Genomic DNA, 23,184 nt, shown 5'->3' on the forward strand with positions numbered 1-23,184 from the left:
AAACATTCTAAAAGAGATACAGTGGTACCTTGGTTTAAGAACAGCTAAGTTTATGAAGAATGCTGAAAACCCAGAAGTAGGTGTTTTGGTTTGTGAACTTTGCCCTGGAATAACAACAGGTTTCACTTCCTGTTGAGTGTGTTCCATTTGTAAATTGAGCCCCCCGCTGCTATGGGAAAGCACGCCTTGGTTTAAGAATGGACTTCTGGAATGGATTGAGTTTGTAAACTAAGGTACCACTGTACATGCAGGTCCTGCTTACCAAAAACACTGCCCTGGAAATCATTCATTATGTGAGCATTTGCATAACAATTTCCATTCTATTCATTCCCATGGGGAGCATTTCTGTGATCTCTCCTGCCTCCCACCCTGGTTTCTGCCCCAAAATGGATGTGGCCGACCAGCAAAGCACAAGTAAAGTAGTAGACAAACTCCGGCTGTTTGGGGATCTGAATCAGTGGCATGTGCAGCAAGGTTTCAGCATAATTCTTTTTGTTGCTTTATTCACATCAATATAGTCTTAGTTTCCTGTACTGCGGTAACAGTGGCTCTGGAAAGTCCCCTTGTGACTTTCCAGAAATGTTTTGCTCAAAGCACAGCTGCCATTGCAGGTGTGATCCTACTGCTCTTTGTAAGCTAGTTGAGTATCACAGGAAGCTTAGGGCTTGGGCTCTCTTTTCTTTCTCCCTCCCTAGGAATGATGGAAAGCTGCTTTAGAACTAAGCACAGTTCCTCAGCTATATGAGCAGAGGAAAAAGCCACAGTTCCACAACTGGTTAGTAAGGAATCCTAGTCAAACCACGGTTTGATAGCCTCGTTTATTTCAACTAGCAATAGTTAGAAGTTAAAATTGCCCCCATCCAGACATGGGGAAAATGCACTTGGTTCTAACCGGGAAGATTTCAGAATCTCTTGTATGACATGGTCAGAGAGGGCAGCATACAATCCAGAGGGCTGGACAGGCTTGTTCCCATAATGGGAAACTAGTCCAGTTACATTGGGCTTCTCACAAGAATCACTCAGAAACAGCATTGCTGCACACACAGGAAATTGGTACTTTTTTTAAAAAAGGCTGCTGTGTCAACCTCACGAGTTACCTGTTAGTGTTGTTAGGGGCAAAACGGATTCGCTGTCTATGTCATCTGATGTCTGGATAAAGCCATGGGGCGAAGGTACAATGAGGACGGTGTCATCCATGGGAGACGCCTCAACTTGTTCTTCTGTCGTTGGAGAACTGAGATCCTGTGTGAAAACCAGCATTTTTCAACTAGTGTTTACAGAACAGAAACATGCTTTTTTTTTTTTAAAAAAAGTCCACAATAGCAAATAAATGAAGTGCTGTGCAAAATTGCTTGCTTTGAATGAACCATTGTGGGTGGAGGATGGCAATTTTTTAACAGCAAAATGCTTTGTCTCTTAGTTGTGAACTGTGGCAGAGCAATTACTAGATTTATTTGCAAGGATGACTGAGGACTTACTTACAAAGTAGACTGAAGACGACCTCCCAGTGCATCCGTCACCTATCTCACCCGGAATAAAAGTGCCAGGGCTTAAGTAACAATGATCTGTAATGCATTTTTAAATTGGTGTAAGAGCTAAACTAAAGCAGATGGAAGCTGAAAGCAAAGGGGTTGGTGGGGAGGGGGGGAGAGAGGGGGATTGGGACAGTGGCAGTGGAGGACAGGAGACTAGTTCTCCCCACTCCAATGCCATTTCCCCAGTGAAAAGAGAGCTTTCAAGGGCAGGTTTATTTAGTTTACTTCTGAGTGTTTTTAACAGCCACAAGCCACCAGGAGAATTGCTGGTTTCTTTTAACCGCCAGGAAGAGTTAGGAAATGGATTCACTGAAGAGCTGCCTTATACGAAGTTGGACCATCGGTCCACGTAAACCACAATTCCAGTTCAGCCAGCAATATTCCCCAGGTAGGCATCTCACTCCATGTTGCTACTTGACAACGTTTTAACCTCAGATGCAGGGGCTGAACAAATCATATTCTAGATAACTCTAGAATATCCCACTTCTCAAGTTGCTCAGAGGTGCTGACATTTCATTCCCTGCTCCCTACACATATGTACTTGAACCAGGATCATGTGTGTTCATGACCATTCTCACGCATGTTCTCATCACTGAACGTTTGGCACTTCTCTCACTTTTGTCGGAAGCAATGAGGAACACCAAAGGGCACACAGGAGCCAAGAATGCACCCCCTTAAGATGATCTCCCCTCGGAGAAATGCATAAGCAACTTGTACAACTAATTGGCCAAAAGCAATTCTGAATGTTTCTTGCGGCCCTTTCAGGCAAACTCAATTTGCAAACTTGGGTGTTTTCCATGGAGTATGCATTCCACGGGAAGCTGCAGTCAGTTCTCAGATGAGTGTACCAGCACAAAGCAGGTTTGTTTAACATGGCTAAAATATCAAAGATGAATTGCATGAAGATGCACTTGCTGAGCCTCAAAAACAACTGCTACAGATCCAGCCATGTGCCAAATCCTCATGCTGCTAAGTACTGCTTTCCTTACCTCAGAAACGTAGGTGCCAGCTAAGTCAGACCGACAATCTTCTTCACACTTGATATCCGCGTGCAAAATCTCTCCTCCGGCTCTTGCCATGACCCTGTCAATGAGTTCACTGCTACTCCTCCCACCAAATTTGGAGGAGTCGTCTTCGCTATATGCAGACTGCTCTTCCACAGCCAGCTTGGGTTGATGGATGTCCTCTGGAAAGGCGTCTGCTTCCAGAGCCGTTGGAGGGTCCACCAGATTAACTGGCTGAATGTCTGAATCAACAGCAAGTTCTGCCTGGGTTACGGAGGGAGAAATCTCTTCTGCTGCAACAGTGCGGATTATGACACTTGGCGCATGGCACTGTACCGTGACATTGTCACCGGTGTTCAGCAAGTGTTCTGGCTGTGAGAAATGGCCACAAAATTGATAAGTGCCACATAGTGTTGTGACTGACTTCTTTATGCCCCTTCAGCAATGGTGAAAGGGGACCAACTATGCATTTTATTTTAAATTATTCTATACATACATTGTACATACATCGTAACATTGCATGCAAAATTACCCATTCTTCACTATTCACTAAATCACATAAAAAACTTGACATCTACTCTATTTTCCTGAAAAGGTATGTTCAAATACTCAACGAATAAGCTTTACATTAAGTTTTTTCTATTAGCCAAATTGCACTAACAGTGGGAGTTTTACAATGTGCTCCAGTCTTTTGGCTCTGGGCCTTGTAACGCCCTCCCCTCTCTCAATTATAAGCTTTTTAAACCCAAGAAGAACCTTGCTGAGTGAGACCAAAGCCCTTTCTAGTCTATTTATCTTGGGCGGCCCCTGTGAGAGCAGGATGTGGGATGAGAGGAGCTACTGGCTGGAACCAGCAGGCGGTTCAAAGGCTTCTATGTTATGCTCTTATAAACCTGCTTATCACAAACGTTCGTATTTCGGGCTTTAAAAACACGAATTTAGTAATGTTCCAATCTTATTATTTCAATATATATTGATTGAATTTTCTCACCCCCCTTGATCATTATATTTTACAAAATAGTGAGAAGTAACGCCAGACATCAATAGACAAAATTTGAGAGATGAGCACCTACTACTGTGCATTTATTGTGATCATGAAGGGTGGGGAAGGCACAGCCCTTGGGAGAGACGGATCTGTCAGAGGAAAAGCTTCAGAAATAGATGAGTGGCATGCTGGCATTGGTTTGGGTGGGACACCTGAGAGATACTGAGGGGCCATCACTGCTCCAAAGGCTGTAGAACTCACCCCAAGGGTCGGTCTGAGGCTCTGTCCGTTCAGGCCACAACTCTGATGCTGCTGAATGCAACCTGTGTGCACAATGCCCCTCCCACAGCCCATCAAGCTGAACCCCAAGCTATGATGGGCACCATTTTAAGATTTGACTTCCCTAAATCATTGTCCTTTGCCACAACGAGCACAACTAACACTGCAGAGGATTTTCACCGGAGAAAATACATTCAAGTCAAAACTGTTCTGCACTGGTGTTTTGTTTGATGCAGCGCAGCTGCTCCAGCTGACTAGCAGCGACTCCAAGCCCCCCCCCCCGCCCTTTATCGCTCCAGTTTCTCCTTTGAGACACCTACGGATAAGGCGTGGACGATGATCTGGTCTGGTGAGGCTGGTGCCGTGGCAGCTGTGAGGGTCACTGTTGGGCTGGTGCTCAGTGTCAAAGGCAAGCCTTGGGTGGAGCTGGTCTGGAGTAAGTACGTGCCTGGAGTCCCCGTGGGCTGCAGATGGAAAGACTCAAGAGAAGAAGGAAGAAGATCAATGGGAGGGTGCTCGGCAATGGACTCATGAAGGACATTGACTCTGAGGAAGTCAGACTCAAAACGTAAACTGTGTTCCTAAATGCAGCATAACTGAAGTAACCCTAGAAATGTAGGACAACTGCCCCCCCATGTCCTTCCTTTCTCCCCACAAGGAGACTGTCCATATCCTGGAGAACAGGGCAGTGCCTGCGGTCACCCATGTTATCCCCAGAGCCATCCTGTGAGATGTCCCAGGGGCACCCAGTGACTTCATGGTCAGGGAGGAATTCCAACCTGGTCTCCTGAGTTCCAGTCCAACCCTCTTCAATAGACCACATGGCTCTGAAATGGAAGTGTTCCATCCACTGCATAGAAAGGCAAGTCCCTCCTTGCTTTGAAATGTGCCAGGCTGCCTGGAATTTGACCATTGGCATCTACCAGTTAACCCAGCTAGCTGGGATAAGAGGTGTGAAGGATGCCCATTTCCTATTGATTTATCTTGTCAGACAACTGGGGTTGAGACTCCTGCATAAGATACATTCTCTTAAAGGAGGAGAAGAGGGAGCACCATCATTTTTCTTACACAGTGACAGGTGGACTTCAGGTTTGTATGGCCTTTAAAACAACAACTAATATCTTAGGGGTCTACTAATACATTTTACATTTCAAAAAGATGTGCATAATTAGGACCTCTTAATGTTAAGTCATAACATTAAGACATCTTTTGTTTCATAATTCCAAGAACTGAGAACATAAGAAGCACCTTTCTGGACCAGACCAAATTCCAGAGTAATCCAACACTCTCCTATGAGAATCCCAATAGCCCTGCAGAAACCAGGTGCTCCATAAGAGACTGGCCAGTTGTCCAGCCATAGGGATGGCAATCCTACTTTTCAGAGTGCTCCTGATTCTTGCTCTAAAGTTTGACTTGCCTGCCCAAAGTGGCCAGTGGAGGATCCAAAACTGGCTGGATCCAGTTACCCATCCCTGGTGCATGCAGATAATGTGACACCATAAAGTAAGTTGTTTTGCATGATTTTAAAGCTTCCAGTTATATTATGCTGTAATATCCTGCTAACTGAGCCTCACACATTTTATAATACTTTATGTTGCCATAAGGACACCATTGAGATGCTCCTTTCCTCAAACTTTAGTCTGAAAAACCAAAAGATCAAACCAGGTAGGTGTGGGATCTGTAGAACTTACTGGCAGGATCTCAAATGTCTGTAGTGTCCCACTATTTAGAGTTATTGTCTCAGAGTCAACAGAAGCAGCAGGGGAATCTGCAGAAGCTATGGGAGTAAGAGGGAGAAACATACCCTTTTATAAATAAATAAATAGAGAGAGAGAGAGAGAGAGAGAGAGAGAGAGAGAGAGAGCCCTAGATGTATTTAACTGATAGACAATCACATAATTTAGTATTGAAAGACAAAGGCTACAGTGGACTGCCAGGACAACGGAGCAGTTAGTGGGCATCTTAACAGTTTGTTTGCCATAAATAAGCCTCTCTAAGTGTTGTGATCCTTCAGCTGGGAAACACTAATTTTTTTACTACTAATTTACATTGGGAAAACAGTTGATAAAAATACATATGATAACTACACAGAGATTAATTAAAACTTAAAACAAGCATTTCCAGGACAAACACCCCCCCCCCGCCCCGGCAGGCTCTCATGGTGGGTGTCACCAAATCCATGTGAGCAGCTGTGTGTGAACAACTCATGGCTCACTCTTACTGTGGGGTCATCTGAAGTGGCCCAAAGAGGCACTCAACTCCTGAATGGCTTTGGTCTGCTGCTCAACATGGAGAGGAGGTATCACTACTTACACACGAGTAACATACTAAGAAATGGAGATAAAAAATCTCATTGCCATGGAAAAAAGCAGGGGCATGAACTGTGTGGGAAAAGGGTGCCTTCCTTGTTTATGATTCTCTTCCTCCACAGTGCTCTGAGCAGCTTATGTATGGTTCAGAGACAAGGCCAAATCTGCTTAGTTTCAGTAGAGGGAATCACTCTGGCGTCTTCAGGCTATTTTGTGAGCAGCAGCAACAGTCTGCCTTTGTTCAGCCTGCAGGAACGTGCGTGAAGTAGCTGGCCTTCAACCTCAATTTTCTGCATTCTTCCAAAGGTGCTGGCTGCATGCCCTGTCCTCTACTGGATGAAATCTTCAGTGCTTAAATAGATCATATCCAATATAATGTGCTGTGCAGCAGCCATAAAACAATCAGGTGCTTTAGTACTTTCTGTATGTTCACTTTTTATGTTAGCTGCCTGGAAAGCAGCTAACATACATATAACATGTATGTTATACTGAGAGGGCAGGATATCGTCGTTGTCCCCCCCCCTGCCCCATTTAATAAATAAATAAAATCACTGGCAGTGCTGCATTTGCTGCCCTCCTTCTTCCCGTATCACTCTTAGAATCACATGCAATTATATCCCAAAGGGCAGGGTGGGTGGGGTACAAAACCCCCACTAGCGACCCCCACCGTCTTAGAAGCTACCAGCCTGGCCTAACATAGCCATGAAATCCACTACCTTCCTTACCAGGAGCAGACACAGGGCAGCACCAACCACAGCAAAGCAAAGGCCATTTCCCTTTCCTCCCTGGACGCAAGAAGCCTGCCCAACTTTTCACATTCTCATGGCTATATTTATGGTTACCCATATTCACTGCTTGCGCCACGTGAATGGCGATGGCACATAAACCATGATGTACACCCTGTGTTCTGTCTTTGCTGCATATGTATGTTATGTATGGGGTAGCCTACAGGCCAACTTCTTGCCAGACCAAAGAGAGATCCTCTTCTCTCTGAAAATCAGGAAACACCTTGATTTGAGGAAGGGCAATGATCGGAGGGAGGAGGAACAAGTGAGGGATCAGAGGTACTTACAGACATGGGTAATCTGAACTGGAATCTGCAAAGCTGCCATGGGGCTTGGAGAATTGCCTGAATTCTCATCCAAGCGAGCCACCCGAATCTGCACATGCTGAACCCCAGAACCAGAATGAGCATTTGGCAACCCAGGTACAGGTTTCGTCTCTGAAAGCTGGTGCCCTGCAGCGTTCGTCTGGCTTTCGTGAAGCTGTTTCAGACCTTTTATAAGAACTGAAATGGGGAAACAAAAGGGTCACTCAGAATGTTGCTAGACGCAAAAGACAGAGAGAAGTGTTTGGAATCCTCTTCCTGAACTGTTTGCAAATAAGATGGGGAACCTTTCTTCAGAAGGCTCTCACTCTTGCAAAACCAGACAGGGGATCCCATCTTTGGGAAAGGGGAAGGAGGAGGAGGGTCGCTCACTTTTAGGAACGGGCAGGGCTGGGCATGCAAGCCAACTCCATTCTCTTCTTTCTCCTCTTCACACCCACTCAGTCACTCACCCACAGAGCAGAGAGCCACTCTGCCTGAAGCCCAGGCAGTACAATGGCAGGTAGGCTAGGAGCCTCAAAGGGGCCCCCCACCCCAGAGGCGTCACCTGGGGCAAAAGTCCTGGCTAACCCCTACCAAGCTATGGCACCGGGGAGTGGCAGACTTCTTTTGACAACCTGAGAGACAAGAGTGTCACCACTCCGCTATGGGTGGGGTCCAACATTTGTCCTACAGTGGTACCTCGCAAGACGAATGCCTCGTAAGACGAAAAAATATGGGCTTGCTTAGCAAGACGAAAACGTCTTGCAAGTTTGTTTCCTTTTTCTTAAAACCATTAATACCCAGGGAATCCATGCTTCACAAGACGAAAAATTCGCAAGACAAAAAAATTCGCAGAACGAATTAATTTCGTCTTGCGAGGTACCACTGTACTCACAAGTACACCCATTGAAAGTTAGATGTCCCTCAATATCTATTTATGTATTTAAATTTGTTATTTGCCCTATTCTTATTACTTTGTATGTATGCATGTGTGTGTGTTCATGTGCTATTTTTAAGGAAACAAACTTTATGAAAATGTAAACATGCAATATTCATTTAAATATGGAGAAGTTTAACAAACACAAAAACCTCAAAACACTACAATCTCAATCCTAGATGTCAAGAGCCAGCCTAAAATAAAGATTTTACTTTATGCCTTTGCTTTTTCAAAGTTTTTAGTTGCATTTTGTAACCCATGTCAGGACCACTGAAACTGGAGAAAGGCAATAAAAAAACCAAATGAGTCAACACAGGAATTAATAAAAAAATATTAATACCTTATCTTAGACAACAAGGATGGCTGGGGAGATAACTGCACAAAACAGCCTTAGGACAACAGCATAGGTTATTCAAAGCTCCTGTCTGTCTAGTCCTCAACACACTTCTCCTGCATGAAGTCTTCTCCTTCCTCTTTCGGGAAAGCTACATCTATTAGTAGCAGCAATCCTAGAGGAAGAACCTCTACAAAAGTTGAAGGTTTGAATCTCACCTTTGTAATGAACTCTAAGATAAATGTAGCCTCCAATCTGAAAATTTGGGGAGAATAATAAACTACCTCAAAAGACTGTGGAAAGGATTACAAGATATGGAAATCAGGTGGAGCACTCTTAAGGGCTATGCAAGCGCTATTATTTCCTACTCTCTTCCACCCTCCCAGCAAACAAACAGCGAGCAGGTAAGGTAACCCTTTAACACTTTACCAGGAAATGAAACCTCTTTGTGGTTTGCGATCTGCCTTTTGATCGTCCACCATTTACTACGAAGCCACTGGGGTGAGCGCACACTGCTCCATCCTTCGGCCAGCAGATCCCAGTTGATATCATTTTCATCAGATACTTCTAGCTCTGCTATTCTGACAGGATTACATGGGAAAGAAGTGTGTGTTAGAGAAGACAGCTTCCAGCGCAGAGGGAATGTTATGTAGCTCCTGCTTTAATCAGATTTAGTAAGACTGCACAGCAACAAATGGCACGTGGTCTCAAGAGTGATTCCCGGGGGATGTGGTCAACATCACAGAAGTCGCCACCGTACCTCCTTTTGGGCAGTGTCACTGGAGGCCCAAAGCCTGAAAAGGCTGAGGGAGTGAATGGCCTAAACCCAGACAAGGGCCTCTCCAGCATTCCGTCCTGCAGTGGCAAACCAGACGTCTCGGAAGTCCACAAGCAGAGTCTGAGGGTAATAACACACTCTCTCTCTCTCTCTCTCTTACACACACACACACACACACACACACACACACACACACTTGATCTCCTGCAGCTAGTATTGAGGGGCAGGCTACCTCTGAGTCTGAAGGTAGCAGCATATAACCACCATGACTAGTAACTATAGGCAGCCTTAGTGTCCAAGGATTTATCTCTTCTCCTCTCAAACTTACATTGTCGGCTGCCTGCAGTGTAACTGCCCAGTGTGGTGAAGCAGAAAAACCTTGGAGGATTTAAAGCAGAGACTGGGGGACCATCTGTCATGGATGCTCTTGCTGAGATTCCTGCATTGCAGGGGGTTGGACTAGATGACCCTTGGTGCCCCTTCCAACTCTATGATTTCAATCTATATACTTTCATAGCAAGAAGATTAAAGTATCTGGGAACAAGGAATGCAGCGGCCATTGTTAAAAAGTTGCCTAAAGTATTAAATCAAAGTCTTTTTAAATTCCCCCCAGCCCTGCTGCCCCATCCCTGGATGTGCTTTCCAAGAAAATGGCACAACCTCAGGATTAGGTTTATTTCATCTTCTTTAGTCCACTCGGTGCCTCCACTTTGTTTCCAGTTTAGGTAGTTGAGCCATTTGGAACGGCACTGCTTCTCAGACCGCGTCCCGACTCGCTCTGCCACAGCAGCCCAAGACACTCCTTGCGTGACAATGTCCCCAGGCTCTGTGCTGGTTAATTCATGTACCACTTCTGCCAGTCTCTTTTCTTCTTCTTCTGTCCACTTCCCTGAAGGGGGGAAAAAGGAGGGAACAATACATGGCAATGAAAAGCAGTTTCCCTTAAAAATAAAAAATTAGATGTATATACGGCCTATCCTCCAAGCTCAAAGTGGCATGCAGACGACTCTCCCCATTTTATCCTCACAACCATCCTGTGATGTACATTAGGCTGAGAAACAGTCACTATCCCAAGGTTACCCAGTGAGCTTTACAGCTCCATGGGGATCTGAACAAGGGTCTCCCAGACCCTAATCCTGCACTCTAACCACTACATCACACTGGCTTGGGCCCTCATGTTCTTATTTAATTTCCTATCTCTGTTTGATTCCAGCAATCCCTCTTCAGATTCTTAAATTGCTCTGACCTCTCCCATGGCCTATTTGAGAGAAATGTGCTTTTAGAAGCCTGGCAATGGACTGGAGGCTTCCTGTATCACACCAACAATTTAGCCAACCTTCTATGGAGGTATATTTGTTGTACCATTTGCAAACGTGCAAAAGGTTCTTTCAACATTTTAAGAATGGGCAGTAAAGGGGCAGATGAAGTTTAGTACAAGAACCAATATATGTGCATTGAAAAGTGTAAAGTCCTAAATTAGATGTGCTGTTTGTCTCTGAGTTAGGGCCAGAGCCATTAACGCCAAGGGTGTTTCAAACCACAGAGGAAGCGCACGGGATATGGGTGATTCCCACACAAACGTTGGTGGACTTGGGGAAGAATATGCACTAGATGCTGCTGCCCAGAGTCCCTGAAACAGGCACATCTGACCCTTCTTCAGGGAGGAAGGACAGGATACAAATTAAATAAACAATTTCCTCTCCCTGTCCCTCCAATAGTTTGAATCAATTATTTAGCTATCTAGCAACGACAGAACAAATTTCTAAAGCAATCCTGAGATGTACAGTCTTGAAGATTATGAGATACACTTTCTGCAAGTCAACTGTGCAGCCATTGGGAATGTCAACTGTTGTAATACTTGTACCTGTATTGCAGGTGTCCTTCATCAGCCTGCATCGGTCTTTGACTGAAGAAGCACTTCTTCCCAGGGCAGCTCCAATAGTCGCCCAGTCATTGCCATGCTTTATCCGTAGCCTAAACGGAAAAAGTGTATTCAGCATGGTGTGCAAAGCATTTCAATTGTATATATTTATTGGTTTACGTCCTGCCCATCCTCTAGAGGAGCCCAGGGGGTGGGGGTCCCAGCTATATACAAATATAACCCACTTAAAATAATTAAGAATCAGGGCATTTCCAGATGGGGGCTTATTCTGACTAATGGTTTGTTCAGTTCTGGGTTTTTGATGAGCATGCTGGTTGAACAGCACAACATAAAACATAAAATCACATTCTTAAAACAAGCACAAATCTGTAGATCAAATTAATACATCAACATAGCCAGATCACCCCTCAAGGAATGGCTGGGTATAGGGGGCCTATTTAGCAACCCCATTTAAACAACCACCTCTGCATCTCAAACTGTCTGTAATGATCAAATAATTGATTACTTCATATTTTATCTTTAGCCTGCTTTGGAATTCTGTTCTCCGACAACACATACAGACATCAAATCATTCTAAAACCGATTTCCCTGAAATGCTGCACTCACAGTAGCCTAAGAACGACATAGAATAGTGCTTAAGGACATGTGAATCCCTGCACTCTACCGTGAGTTTACTCTGAAGCCTCACAGGACACCCTGTGAGGTCTAGAACCCAAAGCTTGCATTAAACTCCTTTTTTGGAGAAGGGAAGTTGAACATATTTTCAGCCAACCATCACTGTATTTATTGCATGTGAGCATACAGAATCTTACCCTTAGTTCTGTATTATTGTATTTCACAATTGAGTGCATTGCTGCATTTCATTTTGAAATGACTAGCTGGTCATATCCTTTGACTACTGCTTTGGAATCTGTAGCATTGAAGGGTTTTCCTCCCATTATATTTTGAATAAAGACCATTGCATCTGGTAATGCAGCCAAAGATAATAGGTACCAATTTCAAAGGATGTTGGGGTTCTTATCAGATATCGTGGGGCCTCGATTACACAGGAAGGTGTTCAGATGTCCTTAAGCACTATTCTATGTCGTTCTTAGGCCACTGCTACTAACAAGGAATGGGGAAAGAAAGAGACACTGGAGATGTAGTGTGAAATCGCAGAGAGCGCCAAAAGCTGTGCAAGAGATCAATGAAGCACTTGCCGCTTAGTTATTTGCTCCACACAAAAAAGAGAGCCTGCCCTGAAAGCTTAATGCAATTGCAAAAAGGACTTGGGAACGCTCACTTTGCATGCCCAGTCCTGCTATTCCTTGCCTGTGTCTTCCCCTTCTGCAAACTACACTGTGGCTCCTCTTAAAAGAAGCTGGTGCTTGGCAAATGGCAACCTAAGGAGCCAGAGTAAACTCATGGGTCTTTGGCTGCCAACTGCACACAACTTTAGGGAAAGAGAACTGAAGGTTCTTCCAAACTGTTCACAAAACACTGATTAATGCAAAATAAAACTTACTCCTTGAGCTTTTCAATTTCATCAGGAGTGTACCTGTGAAATATACAAACAGCACATTTAATTAACAGACACACATAGAATTTCTATCAATTTCTTGAATTCCCCTCATTAGGACAGCACACAATATGTAACATTATTCACAAAGGCAAATATAATTGCAACTTTCAGAATAAAGTAGAATTTCAAAGTGCAATATGCCATACTGGCTTGTTACCAACACTAACCTGATGTTAAGGCACAGAAGAGAAAGCAATTTTTATAGTCTTTAACAAGGTTCTTAAGTTCTGTAGGATTCCCTACCCATAATGAGCAGACATACCAAATGGTCATTAATCTTGCCAATGTATTATTCAAAACTATAGTCACATGTGCCTAGTGTCAAGATTAAAGATGAAAATCCATGTATATGCTTAGATACAGCTTCTTAAGCGAGAAGAAAAATAATGTAACTATTGGTGAAAGGTAAAGGTAAAAGTACCCTTGACCGTTGGGTCCATTCGTGGACGACTCTGGGGTTGCGGCGCTCATCTCGCTTTATTGGACGAGGGAGCTGGCATACAACGTCCAGGTCATGTGGCCAGCATGACATAAGCCACTTCTGGCGAACCAGAGCAGCGCACGGAAACGCCCTTTACCTTCCCGCCGGAGGGGTACCTATTTATCTACTTGCAATTTGACGTGCTTTTGAACTGCTAGGTTGGCAGGAGCAGGGACTGAGCAACGGGAGCTCACCCCATCGCCGGGATTCAAACCACTGACCTTCTGATCAGCAAGCCCTAGGCTCTGTGGCTTAGACCACAGTGCCACCCACTGTGTTGGTATAAACTACCAATTATTCATCTATTTGGGCATACGATAAAAAGCAGCACTGATAACCCTTATCTTGAGCCAAAAGGCCCAGGAGTTCCACACACGTCCCCACCATGCAGGTTGTACACATGAAGGGGTCCAGGAGCCAGTCTTGGACTCATGTACCCCTCCACTGTAGAGAACCTCGTATCTGATCAAGAATCTGAGTGCAGTTTGTCCAACACACAGTGGATACACATACATATGGGTGTGAAGTCCTACACAGAATCATAGACTTGTAGAGTTGGAAGGGACCCCAATGGTCATCTAGTCCAACCCCCTGCAATGCAGCAATCTCAACACATGCTCCCCCACCCAATTTGAAACCATGATGGACCCGGCTCAGCTTTGCAAATATACTAGCAGTTTTACTGCTGCAGCAATGGCAATGTTGTATGACTCATTCCCATGGCTCTGCCACAAGCAGAGTTCAAGTATCATATGAGATTGTCAACTTACTACTGGTGAACATTAAGCAAGTGCTTAATTTGGAAAAATGTACTCCTCCGAGGCTTCATGGCTCAACACTGTTTTCCCCCACCTTGATTCTTCTGGCCCTACATAACTTGGTGCTAGGACTTAAAAGGGCCCCCAGGCCATTCTTAACCCTTCTCATACCGTTTGGTCAAATGTTAGGAGGTTTCATACTTGCCAACGTGGTTTCGATCATCATACATGCGAAGTACTCGTCTATAAACAGCAAAGAGAGGCCGGTTCAGACCCCATGCAATGGTCCTGTAGAAATCTTTCCTTTCATCCTTTGACATCTCAAAGATGATTTCAGTGGCATCTTTTATTCCACGTGCCTAGTCACATCAAGATTTGGACGACAAATTTAAGTTTCCCAACATCTTACAATAGATCAAGACTGATACTTTATTAACAAGCTCTGCAAAACTATGTATTGAATGTTGAAAATGTGACCAAATGACTTTTTATCATTAGCTATTCAAAAAAATTAAATATGACTATAAATGCCCAGTTTCTATTCAAAATTTGGAAAACAAGTTACAATGCATTTAAATTGATATCAAATTTGGGAAGACATGAACTTAAAAAAAAAGTGATGCAGGAGATCCCAAGTGACTGGACTTGTTCTTTTTACGTTTTATGAACAAACGGACAGGACAGGAGAAAGGTTCTGTACCTGTGCTTCATGTTGATTTTTGTTAACTTGCATATATATGGTTGTTTAAGGTTCTAAATGCCCATTTGATAAGATGCTCATATAACTAATATTATTTTTCAGTACCTGAGATCAGCAAAGTTAAATATATCAGACCAGTTTGCAAATCATGATAAGCCACAGTTAATGGCTTAACATGAACAAGGAGAACACTTATCTACAGTTATTAACCATGGCTTACTTTAAGGTGCAAACTAGTGAAAGCCTAAGAAAGAAGTCTGTCTAAACTGGTCGTTAAGCTAAGAAAACAGTAAGTAAGGGAAGTTGTTTGCAATGACTATCCCTGGATGCAAGGCTTGGAAATATTACAATACAGTGGCACCTTGGGTTAAGAACTTAATTCGTTCTGGAGGTCTGTTCTTAACCTGAAACTGTTCTTAACCTGAAGCACCACTTTAGCTAATGGGGCCTCCCGCTGCTGCTGCGCCGCTGCAGCACAATTTCTGTTCTCATCCTGAAGCAAAGTTCTTAACCTGAGGTACTATTTCTGGGTTAGCGGAGTCTGTAACCTGAAGCGTGTGTGGATCCAATCCTATCTTAGGATCCACTGGTTTATTACAACCAATAACACCTTGAACAAACAGAGGACTCTACAGTCACTCATTTATTTATTTAAGATATTTATATACTGCTTGTCAAACGAACCTCACAAAAGGGGTTTACATAAAAACTTTAAAACAAGCCCAAGTTAAAAATGGTAAAAAAGCAAAGAGCTACAAGGTACCAAAATGTTTTTTGAAAGCTACACCTTCCCATTCCTCAAGGCATGATGGTTCTTGGGTAGACAAAACATCTTATCATGGTGAGATTGCAAATACTGATAAAAGTGACACAAAGAAAACTGGCTGCATTCTATAAATTGTGGCAGATTAGAATAGAACGCTGTTTGGATCTCTGTGACAAAACTGCAGAAAGTAATAAGAGTCACATCATTAGGGGCCCCCTGTATGAAGCCTGGGGAAAAAACAAAAAACTGCTGGAATGGAGAACACCTTGGTGGCTATCCCCAACAAACATCTTAACAACTAAAAAAATAAATATGGAGGAGCAAAAATTGACATATGAAGATTTATTCATAAGATCGGAGGACCGTTGGAATCTAAGACCATATGAGGAGCTGAAGGGAAAGTTGACAAGTTGGCTACAGTACCATCAAATTAACGCACTATGGTTGGAGGATAAAAAAATTGGAATGAATGAAAAGAAATCGAAATACCAGATTGAAATAATTGAAAGTAAATCTAAATTATTATCTAAAATGTACAATATATTATTGGAGTGGGACACAAAAGACGAAGAAATTAAGGAAGTCATGGTTAAATGGGCGGTAGATCTGGGGCACAATATAGAATATGAAAAATGGTCAAAACTGTGGAATGAGGGAATAAAGTTCACGGTGAGTGCTGCAATTAGAGAAAACCTAGAAAAGATGATATATAGCGCAAATACCACTGCTCTGGTGAAGAAGGCCCAGCAGAGAATTTATTTCCTCAGACTTTTAAAGAAGAACAATCTGAGTGAGAGACTGCTGGTGTCCTTCTATCGAGGCTCCATAGAGAGCATTCTCACATACTGTATTTGTGCTTGGTTCTCCAGTTGTACAGCTAGGGAGAGGAAGGTGCTCCAGAAGGTCATAACCACAGCCCAAAGGATTATTGGTCATCCTCTCCCATCTTTGGAAGAACTGTACGGTTCCCGTTGTCTTAGGAAAGCAAACAACATCCTGCAGGATTCATCTCACCCGGGATACAGTCTGTTTGCACTACTGCCTTCTGGCAGGAGATATAGAAACATCAAGTCAAGGACAAATAGACTGAAAAATAGTTTCTATCCAAGAGCTGTGGCCTTTTTGAATGCTGTAACTCGATAGTGTGACCTGGGAGTTTGATGGGTGTGGGTGTGGGTGTGGCTGGAATGTGGTTTGTTTGGTTGTTGTTGTTGTTTTGCTTTTGTTGTTTTTTAAGGGATGGCATCCAATTTCGTTGCACTTGTGCAATGTTGCACTTGTGTAATGACAATAAAGAATCTATCTATCTATCTATCTATCTATCTATCTATCTATCTATCTAGATGGTACATAACACCAGAAAAATTAAACAGGATGTATAAGACTGGAAATAAGGCCTGCTGGAAATGTAAAACAAAAGAAGGTAATTTCATACATATGTGGTGGGCATGTGAGGAAATTAAAAATTTTTGGGACATAATATATAATGAATTAAAAAAAAGATTTAGATACACATTCCCCAAAAGACCAGAGGCCTTTCTATTAGGCATTATCAGAGAAGAAATTAAGAAAGAAGACAGAACTTTGTTCCAATATTCAACAGCAGCGGCCAGAATGTTAATTGCCCAAAATTGGAAAAGCATAAATATACCAACGGTGAGGGAATGGCAAACGAAAGTATACGACTTCGTTGAATTGGCAAAAATGACTCAGAGAATTAGGAACCAAAAGAATACAAGGTTAAAGGATGACTGGACCAAATTTATGGTATATATTGAAGGAAATTATGGAAACCTACCAACTATAGCAGGTTTATTATAAAACTTACGATGTATAAATCAATAACCAATAACAGCTGTAAAAACGGAATTTTTAAAATTAGGAGTCTGAAATCAGGAGGGAAGGAAGTCAGATAGTGTAATTGTATTTTTTCGTCTTTTTCTCTTCCTTTTCTGCTTTTTCTTAATATTTTTCTTTTCTTGTTCCTTTTTTTCTTTTTGTTTTGGTTTCACGCTGTGTGTATGTGATAAATGAAGCTCAATAAAAAGATTTTTTTTAAAAAAAGAAAGTAATAAGAAAATGAAACAACGGAGGAATTTAAAAAGTTGCTTGGAAGAGAACTAAGGCTGCTTAGAGAGTAGAGGCTGCTTGTAATTCTCCCTTCACATGTTCCTTCTTCTCCTATGGCTGACGATGACCAGCAATTTATTACAATGTTATGCTAAAGCTTTAAAAAGCCTTTTTGAAAAACTTAAATTCTGAGGCATAGTAGGCCTACTAAAAATATTGTCTATCAAAATAATTGTACATTTCTCCCTAACGTGTACTTTCAAAGGACTGAAATTATCCAAAGGCTGTTTGAGGAAGCTGTTAAAATATTAACATTAATAGCTTGTATCAAGATCCTGCACAAGTGAAAGGCCCCTTAGCCAATGGCACTTTCCTCATTCGGCTACTGAAACCAGTAGGTTAATTGAATGCAACAAACCTTTAAATAGCGTTCTATGTTGCTCATCAGAATGTCTATTTCTTCTTTCGACCACATTCCCTGCTTCCATTTATGACCTTAGAAAATGGAGAAGACACTATCACGCAAATTGCACATCACTGGAAGTACTCAGCATTAGGAAGAACAGCTAGGTAAGCCAGTGAAGAAATCAGGAAGCAAATTTCCATTACTAGCCAAAGAAAAAAAAAAGCTAAACAGGGGAATAAATTAAACAGCATAACCTTCCCATCATTCTCCAAGCAGCTGCCATGTGCATCACATCTGTAGTCCTGATTCCAACAAACACTTATCAACAGGCTTATCACACACACAAACATCTTCAGAAAAATAAATCCTATATGTAGAGAAAATGGAAGCTTCTAACATCAATGGATTGTGCCTAATACCTGTAAATAAGAAGCCTCCAACGTTGCCAAACAGCAGCAAAGGAGTAAAAAGGCTGAAACCAATGCAACAGAAGGTATAAAATTCCATTTGCTTACGCGAGTCAAATATAAATCAAATTTAGTATGTTTTCCCTGAATGATTATAACGAAGCATATGGCCATTCTGTATCAAAGCAATCCTACAAAAATTATTGTGTTTTTGCCGTATATGATAAATGTTTGTGATACCCAAAAGTGCTTGAAATAAATAAATAAATAAATAAATAAATAAATAAATAAATAAATTGTCTAGTAGCAGCTTAGAGACCAACTAAGTTTGTTCTGGGAAACGCAACAGACATAGAGATAAACAGGAGAATGTAAATTTACCTTTGTTTGTTAATGAATCCTTATCCTCTTTGGTTGTAAACCAGGCCTGACTAACTGCCGACACTTCTTCATTGCCTAGAGAAGAGATTTCATCCAGTTGTTCATTCTGGAGAATCTGGGGAAGGTAAAATAAAAAAGGAGATCTCCAAATTAACATCTGCTCTCATGAAGTCCTTAAGAATCATGAATTAAGGATGATGCAGCCACCTGATAAGCACTTACATTCTGAATTATTTCACACTGAAATCCCCACAGATTATGTTGAATCAAACATGCAACCTTAAGCGTTACATTTATTCTGCCTTGTATGGGGAACCCTTGGCCCTCCTGATATTGTCGGACAACCACTCTGATCATCCCCAAGATTTAGGCCACGCTGGTTAGAGAGGAAGAAGATGGAACATGAAGTCTTAGGGTGGGGTTCACTTGCTGTGTTTCACCCACGGGAGCCCAGGGGAAGGACTTCTGCTGGCCCAGCATGGCTTTCCCTGCTTGCCCCCTGAAATCGAAGAGCCCCCAGAACAGTGCATGGGGGAAGGAGAGGGGCAACTGTTCCATCCGGCATGTTATAGTTTATCTTATTGCACACCACTTTAGTAGCAGCTGGCTGCTTATAAACCTGCAACTAAATGACGAAGCAGTACCTGGATCTGAGTCACAGTCCCTTCGTTGACCTCATTGTCAGCTACCTCAGTGGTAGCTGTCATAGTCACCTCAAAGCTCTGGTCACTTTCTGAAACTTAAGAATATGCAAAATGTAAAATTAGCACAGCACCTGCATCTCATTTGCAATCTATGGCATACGTTTAGGCTGTAATCCTGCGAGTAAGTCTCACACTGAATATTGTGCGATGTATTTCTGAGTAAGCATGCTTCTGCTTTAAAAAAATCTTATGTAGCAAGATTCTAATATCCCACCAAGACCAGAGGGTCTATTTTTTCCTCTCCTACATGCAGGGTGAGGTCCGTGCTCCCTAAATGATCTCCCACTGGGGTCATGCCTCCTTGCCAGCTGCTCCTCAAACTACAAGACCCTCATTTAATATCCTTGTGCAGCTCACAGGAAGAAGTCCAACCACAGACCATTTGTCCTCACGCATGGGCATCACCCTCTTGCCTTCTTGCCACTTCAATGCCCTATCTGAAACTAAACCACCCCTCACCTGCAGAAGCAAGGCCCATATTCCTACAAGTCCTTTTCTGAACTGGACTCCGGATTGCATTCCTTCAGCCTTCCATTAGCAGTGACCGACTTACTTGGAACGGCAACAACAGAAATGCATGGAGTCGTGTCATCAAGACTCTGGTCATCTTCAGATGATAAGCAAAGCCTTTTATGTGGAGGTTCGGCACTGTCTTCAGAGTCTACTTCATCTGCCTCTAAACACACACACAGAAAAAATGCTGTGAATGAAACTTAAAAGGAAAGCTTGCTGAGCACTTTCCCACTGCTTAAATGCTTTTTGCAAGTACGGTACATTCTATATCAGCAATTCCCAACCTGTGGCTTGAAAAATATTCATAGTTTGTTATATATAAAATCGCTTGAGTGGCTATGCTTTTAGAATAAATGTTTAAAGCTTCTGGAGCAGGTATCCTGCTGTTAGATGGTATTCTTACATACCTATGAACACAACTGTAAATAACTTTGTAAGTACTATAAATATTTCAATAAATTCCACATTAATAGAGGCATCAAGTACGGTATGTCTGCTTGGATGTCTCAAACAATGCTTCTAAAACAGGCACAAACCTGCAATTAAAATGCATAAAACCTGCTAAACACGGAAGACCAAAATTCATGTGACAATAAATGGATGGATCACCAAAGCAAATGAATTTGAGCTAGTGGGTCTCCATACTCAAAAAAGATGAGAGCCACAGTTCTATATAGCAATGTGACTGAGACTCCTGTGGACAATACTTTAATCAACACTGTACACATCATTAAAATAATTATTTACAAATTTTAAACTCTGAATGAAAAGGGTATACCACTTAGCTGTTCTAAAGAAATAAGGAACAGTTTCTCCTCACTCCCCCGTGTAATGGTCTGTGGAACTCCAATGGATGTTACACATCACACTATGCACATTAGGTAAGTGAAACAATGAGTTGATATTTAAAAGAAACCCAAGTGGAAGCTTTGTTGAAAAGGCCATGCTATACAGTGGTACCTCAGTTTTCGAACAGCTTAGTTCCTGAACAACTTGGAACTCGAATGCTGCTAAAGTCAGTGTTCCTGTTTGTGAACTTTGCTTCAGAAGCTGAATGTGCTCCTGAGCTTCTGTTTTCACTGTTGCGCTGCTAATTCCCCCCCCCCCCGCATTGTAATCAAAGCCTTCCATTTCCTATTGCAGTGTTCTGAGGTGATATTTGGAGCTTATATTTGGTGTTTTTGTTTTTGCTATTTTTTTGCGTTTTTGTGACTGATTCTTCGTTTTATGATTGATTGATTGACTGACTGTGTGACTGCGGGAATGAATAAAAGCCCCCCCCCCCAAACAATGACTATCATCAGTGCTGGCTTGAAATTATTATTTTTTTATCATCTACAATACTGTCTTATTTATTGTATAGACAGTACATTATTGCTTTCATTTTATGCACCAATGGCCTCATTAGATAGTAAAATTCATGTTAAATTGCTGTTATAGGGGTTGTTTTTAAAGGTTTGGAATGGATTCATCCGTTTTGTATTACTTTCTCTGGGAAAGCACGCCTTGGTTTTGGAACACTTTGGTTTTGGAACAGACTTCTGGAATGGATTAAGTTTGAGAACCAAGGTACCAATGTATAGTGAAGAGTTTATCAGACTGAAAAACTTGTGCAGAAATCTATATACATTTGGGTAATTTCCACAATACTTTGTTCATGAAACCCTTTGTATGCTAACTTCTTATCTAAGAAATCCAAGACCGATTCTAGCATAAATCCCCAGTTGAGGGGGTCATGTGCCAGGCATTGCTCTGCACCTTCTGAGAACACAACATACAAAACCCAGAAGCTGTACATTGCAAGGGCGCTTTCTTAGCAGACGGCAAGCTGTCTCTGAAGGAAGGACGGTAGCTCAGTGGAGCACACATGGTCCAAATGTGAATCCCTGACATCTACAGCTTTAAAGGATCAGGTGATGGAAAAGATCTCTGCACAGACTCTGGAGTCACTGCCAGTCAGAGAAGCCAAAACTTGGATAGACGAAGAAACAGTCTGGCCTGGTATAAGGCAGCTTCCTCAAGGGAACCAGGGCTGATCTTTGCATCTAGAATCTGCTGAAAAGCTTCCAGGGAAACCCCAGCAGTTTGAAAACCACTCTTCTAGAGCAAAAACCCCACAGGAAAATCTGCTCTACCTAAACTGCAGCACACAAATATCCAAAGGAAATATTAAACAGATCCCATCCTACTTTGTTTGTTGGTTAACTATAATTTGAAATAATATGGAGAAAGCATACAGTCAAATAACAGTTGTCTATACCATCCTGAGGGCAGTGAAGAATAAGGTTTCCTTCAGTGTCTTGGGTCAAAGTCACAGAATTCACGGTTTCTACTGTCACTGTGTCAGATTCTTCTTTAACTGTGCTCATACTCAAATCTGAATGAGAACAGATCACAGATTAGTAATGTTTAAATGATCACACCTGTTTTGAGTCTGTAAGCTGTCTATTATCCCAAAATCAACATGATCTCATGTGCTGCTTAAATCCTGGGTACAGAAAACATGCCTCCCAGGTAGAACCACCACATTATAGTCAAGGCACAGACCTGGCTAAGAGAGCTACAACCACTACCATGTGGTGGAGGACAAGGAACTCAAAGCACGCATCCAGCAGCCTATCACAGCATTGGGCACATGGAACTCGTAGCTGGAAACACTCGTCATGTCTGGGTATGGCACAGAGATACGCCATGCTTACTCTCAATGCAGACCTAACTATGTTTGTGTAGAAGTATTCCCAGGTAAGTGGGGTTAGGATTGCAGCCCAAACCTCTAAAGGTCTTCACCACACAAGAGAGGAAGGAAAGGAAATGAGGCACAACAGAGAAAGAAACTCAGGACAAAGTACAAAGAGGCACATTTCTGGCCTAAAAAAGGAGCCCCCCCCCCACTGCACAGTCTGATTAGGTAAAGTCTCTTCTTATTTGCCATGGGCAACCAGGTGAGCAGCAGTGCTTAAACCTTGGAATGCTGAGTAGCACTTTCATGAACCATAAAAAAATACATCATACAGAATAGAAAGCAGGGTAGCTGTGTTCTCAAAACTCCTTTAGGAGTCCCACCCCAAGTCACTCTTAGTTTTCTCCCAGGAACCAAGAGCTGCTGAATAGAGGGTACTTCAATATTGCAAATACATCTGACCACAAGTCTCATTTGGAAGGTGATTGAACACTAGTTAGTGCAACAGGACTGCTTGAGGTTCCCCGATTATATAATTGCAGAACACGAGAGATATGTTGCTGTCCCGGCAGCACACCTCCATTTCCTCGTATCCAGAAATGCAAGAAGGGCCTTTACTCTTGC

General features: G+C 42.5%; 1 protein-coding gene across 3 annotated transcripts in view; it reads right to left on the reverse strand.

Annotated features, from left to right (window-relative positions):
• DMTF1 (cyclin D binding myb like transcription factor 1) overlaps positions 1 to 23,184 on the reverse strand; it is a 30,190-nt gene that overhangs the window by 1,220 nt on the left and 5,786 nt on the right. The window contains exons 2-16 of one of the 3 annotated variants that reach the window (XM_081927735.1): positions 22,141 to 22,257; positions 19,921 to 20,043; positions 19,308 to 19,402; positions 18,664 to 18,778; positions 17,888 to 17,964; positions 14,135 to 14,292; positions 12,638 to 12,670; positions 11,116 to 11,225; positions 9,912 to 10,140; positions 8,903 to 9,054; positions 7,185 to 7,400; positions 5,495 to 5,580; positions 4,124 to 4,282; positions 2,525 to 2,911; positions 1,098 to 1,242 (exon numbers count right to left, since the gene is read on the reverse strand). In XM_081927735.1, the coding sequence (XP_081783861.1) occupies positions 1,098 to 1,242; positions 2,525 to 2,911; positions 4,124 to 4,282; positions 5,495 to 5,580; positions 7,185 to 7,400; positions 8,903 to 9,054; positions 9,912 to 10,140; positions 11,116 to 11,225; positions 12,638 to 12,670; positions 14,135 to 14,292; positions 17,888 to 17,964; positions 18,664 to 18,778; positions 19,308 to 19,402; positions 19,921 to 20,043; positions 22,141 to 22,249 (2,194 nt within the window). In that variant the 5' untranslated portion in view covers positions 22,250 to 22,257. Of the gene's footprint in view, positions 1 to 1,097; positions 1,243 to 2,524; positions 2,912 to 4,123; positions 4,283 to 5,494; positions 5,581 to 7,184; positions 7,401 to 8,902; positions 9,055 to 9,911; positions 10,141 to 11,115; positions 11,226 to 12,637; positions 12,671 to 14,134; positions 14,293 to 17,887; positions 17,965 to 18,663; positions 18,779 to 19,307; positions 19,403 to 19,920; positions 20,044 to 22,117; positions 22,258 to 23,184 lie in introns of all 3 variants that reach the window. The other 2 variants (XM_081927734.1, XM_081927736.1) reach the window with 2 other exon arrangements.

The sequence above is a fragment of the Podarcis melisellensis genome (assembly GCF_964234715.1).
Source record: "Podarcis melisellensis genome assembly, chromosome: 10".
Lineage (NCBI taxonomy): Eukaryota > Metazoa > Chordata > Lepidosauria > Squamata > Lacertidae > Podarcis > Podarcis melisellensis.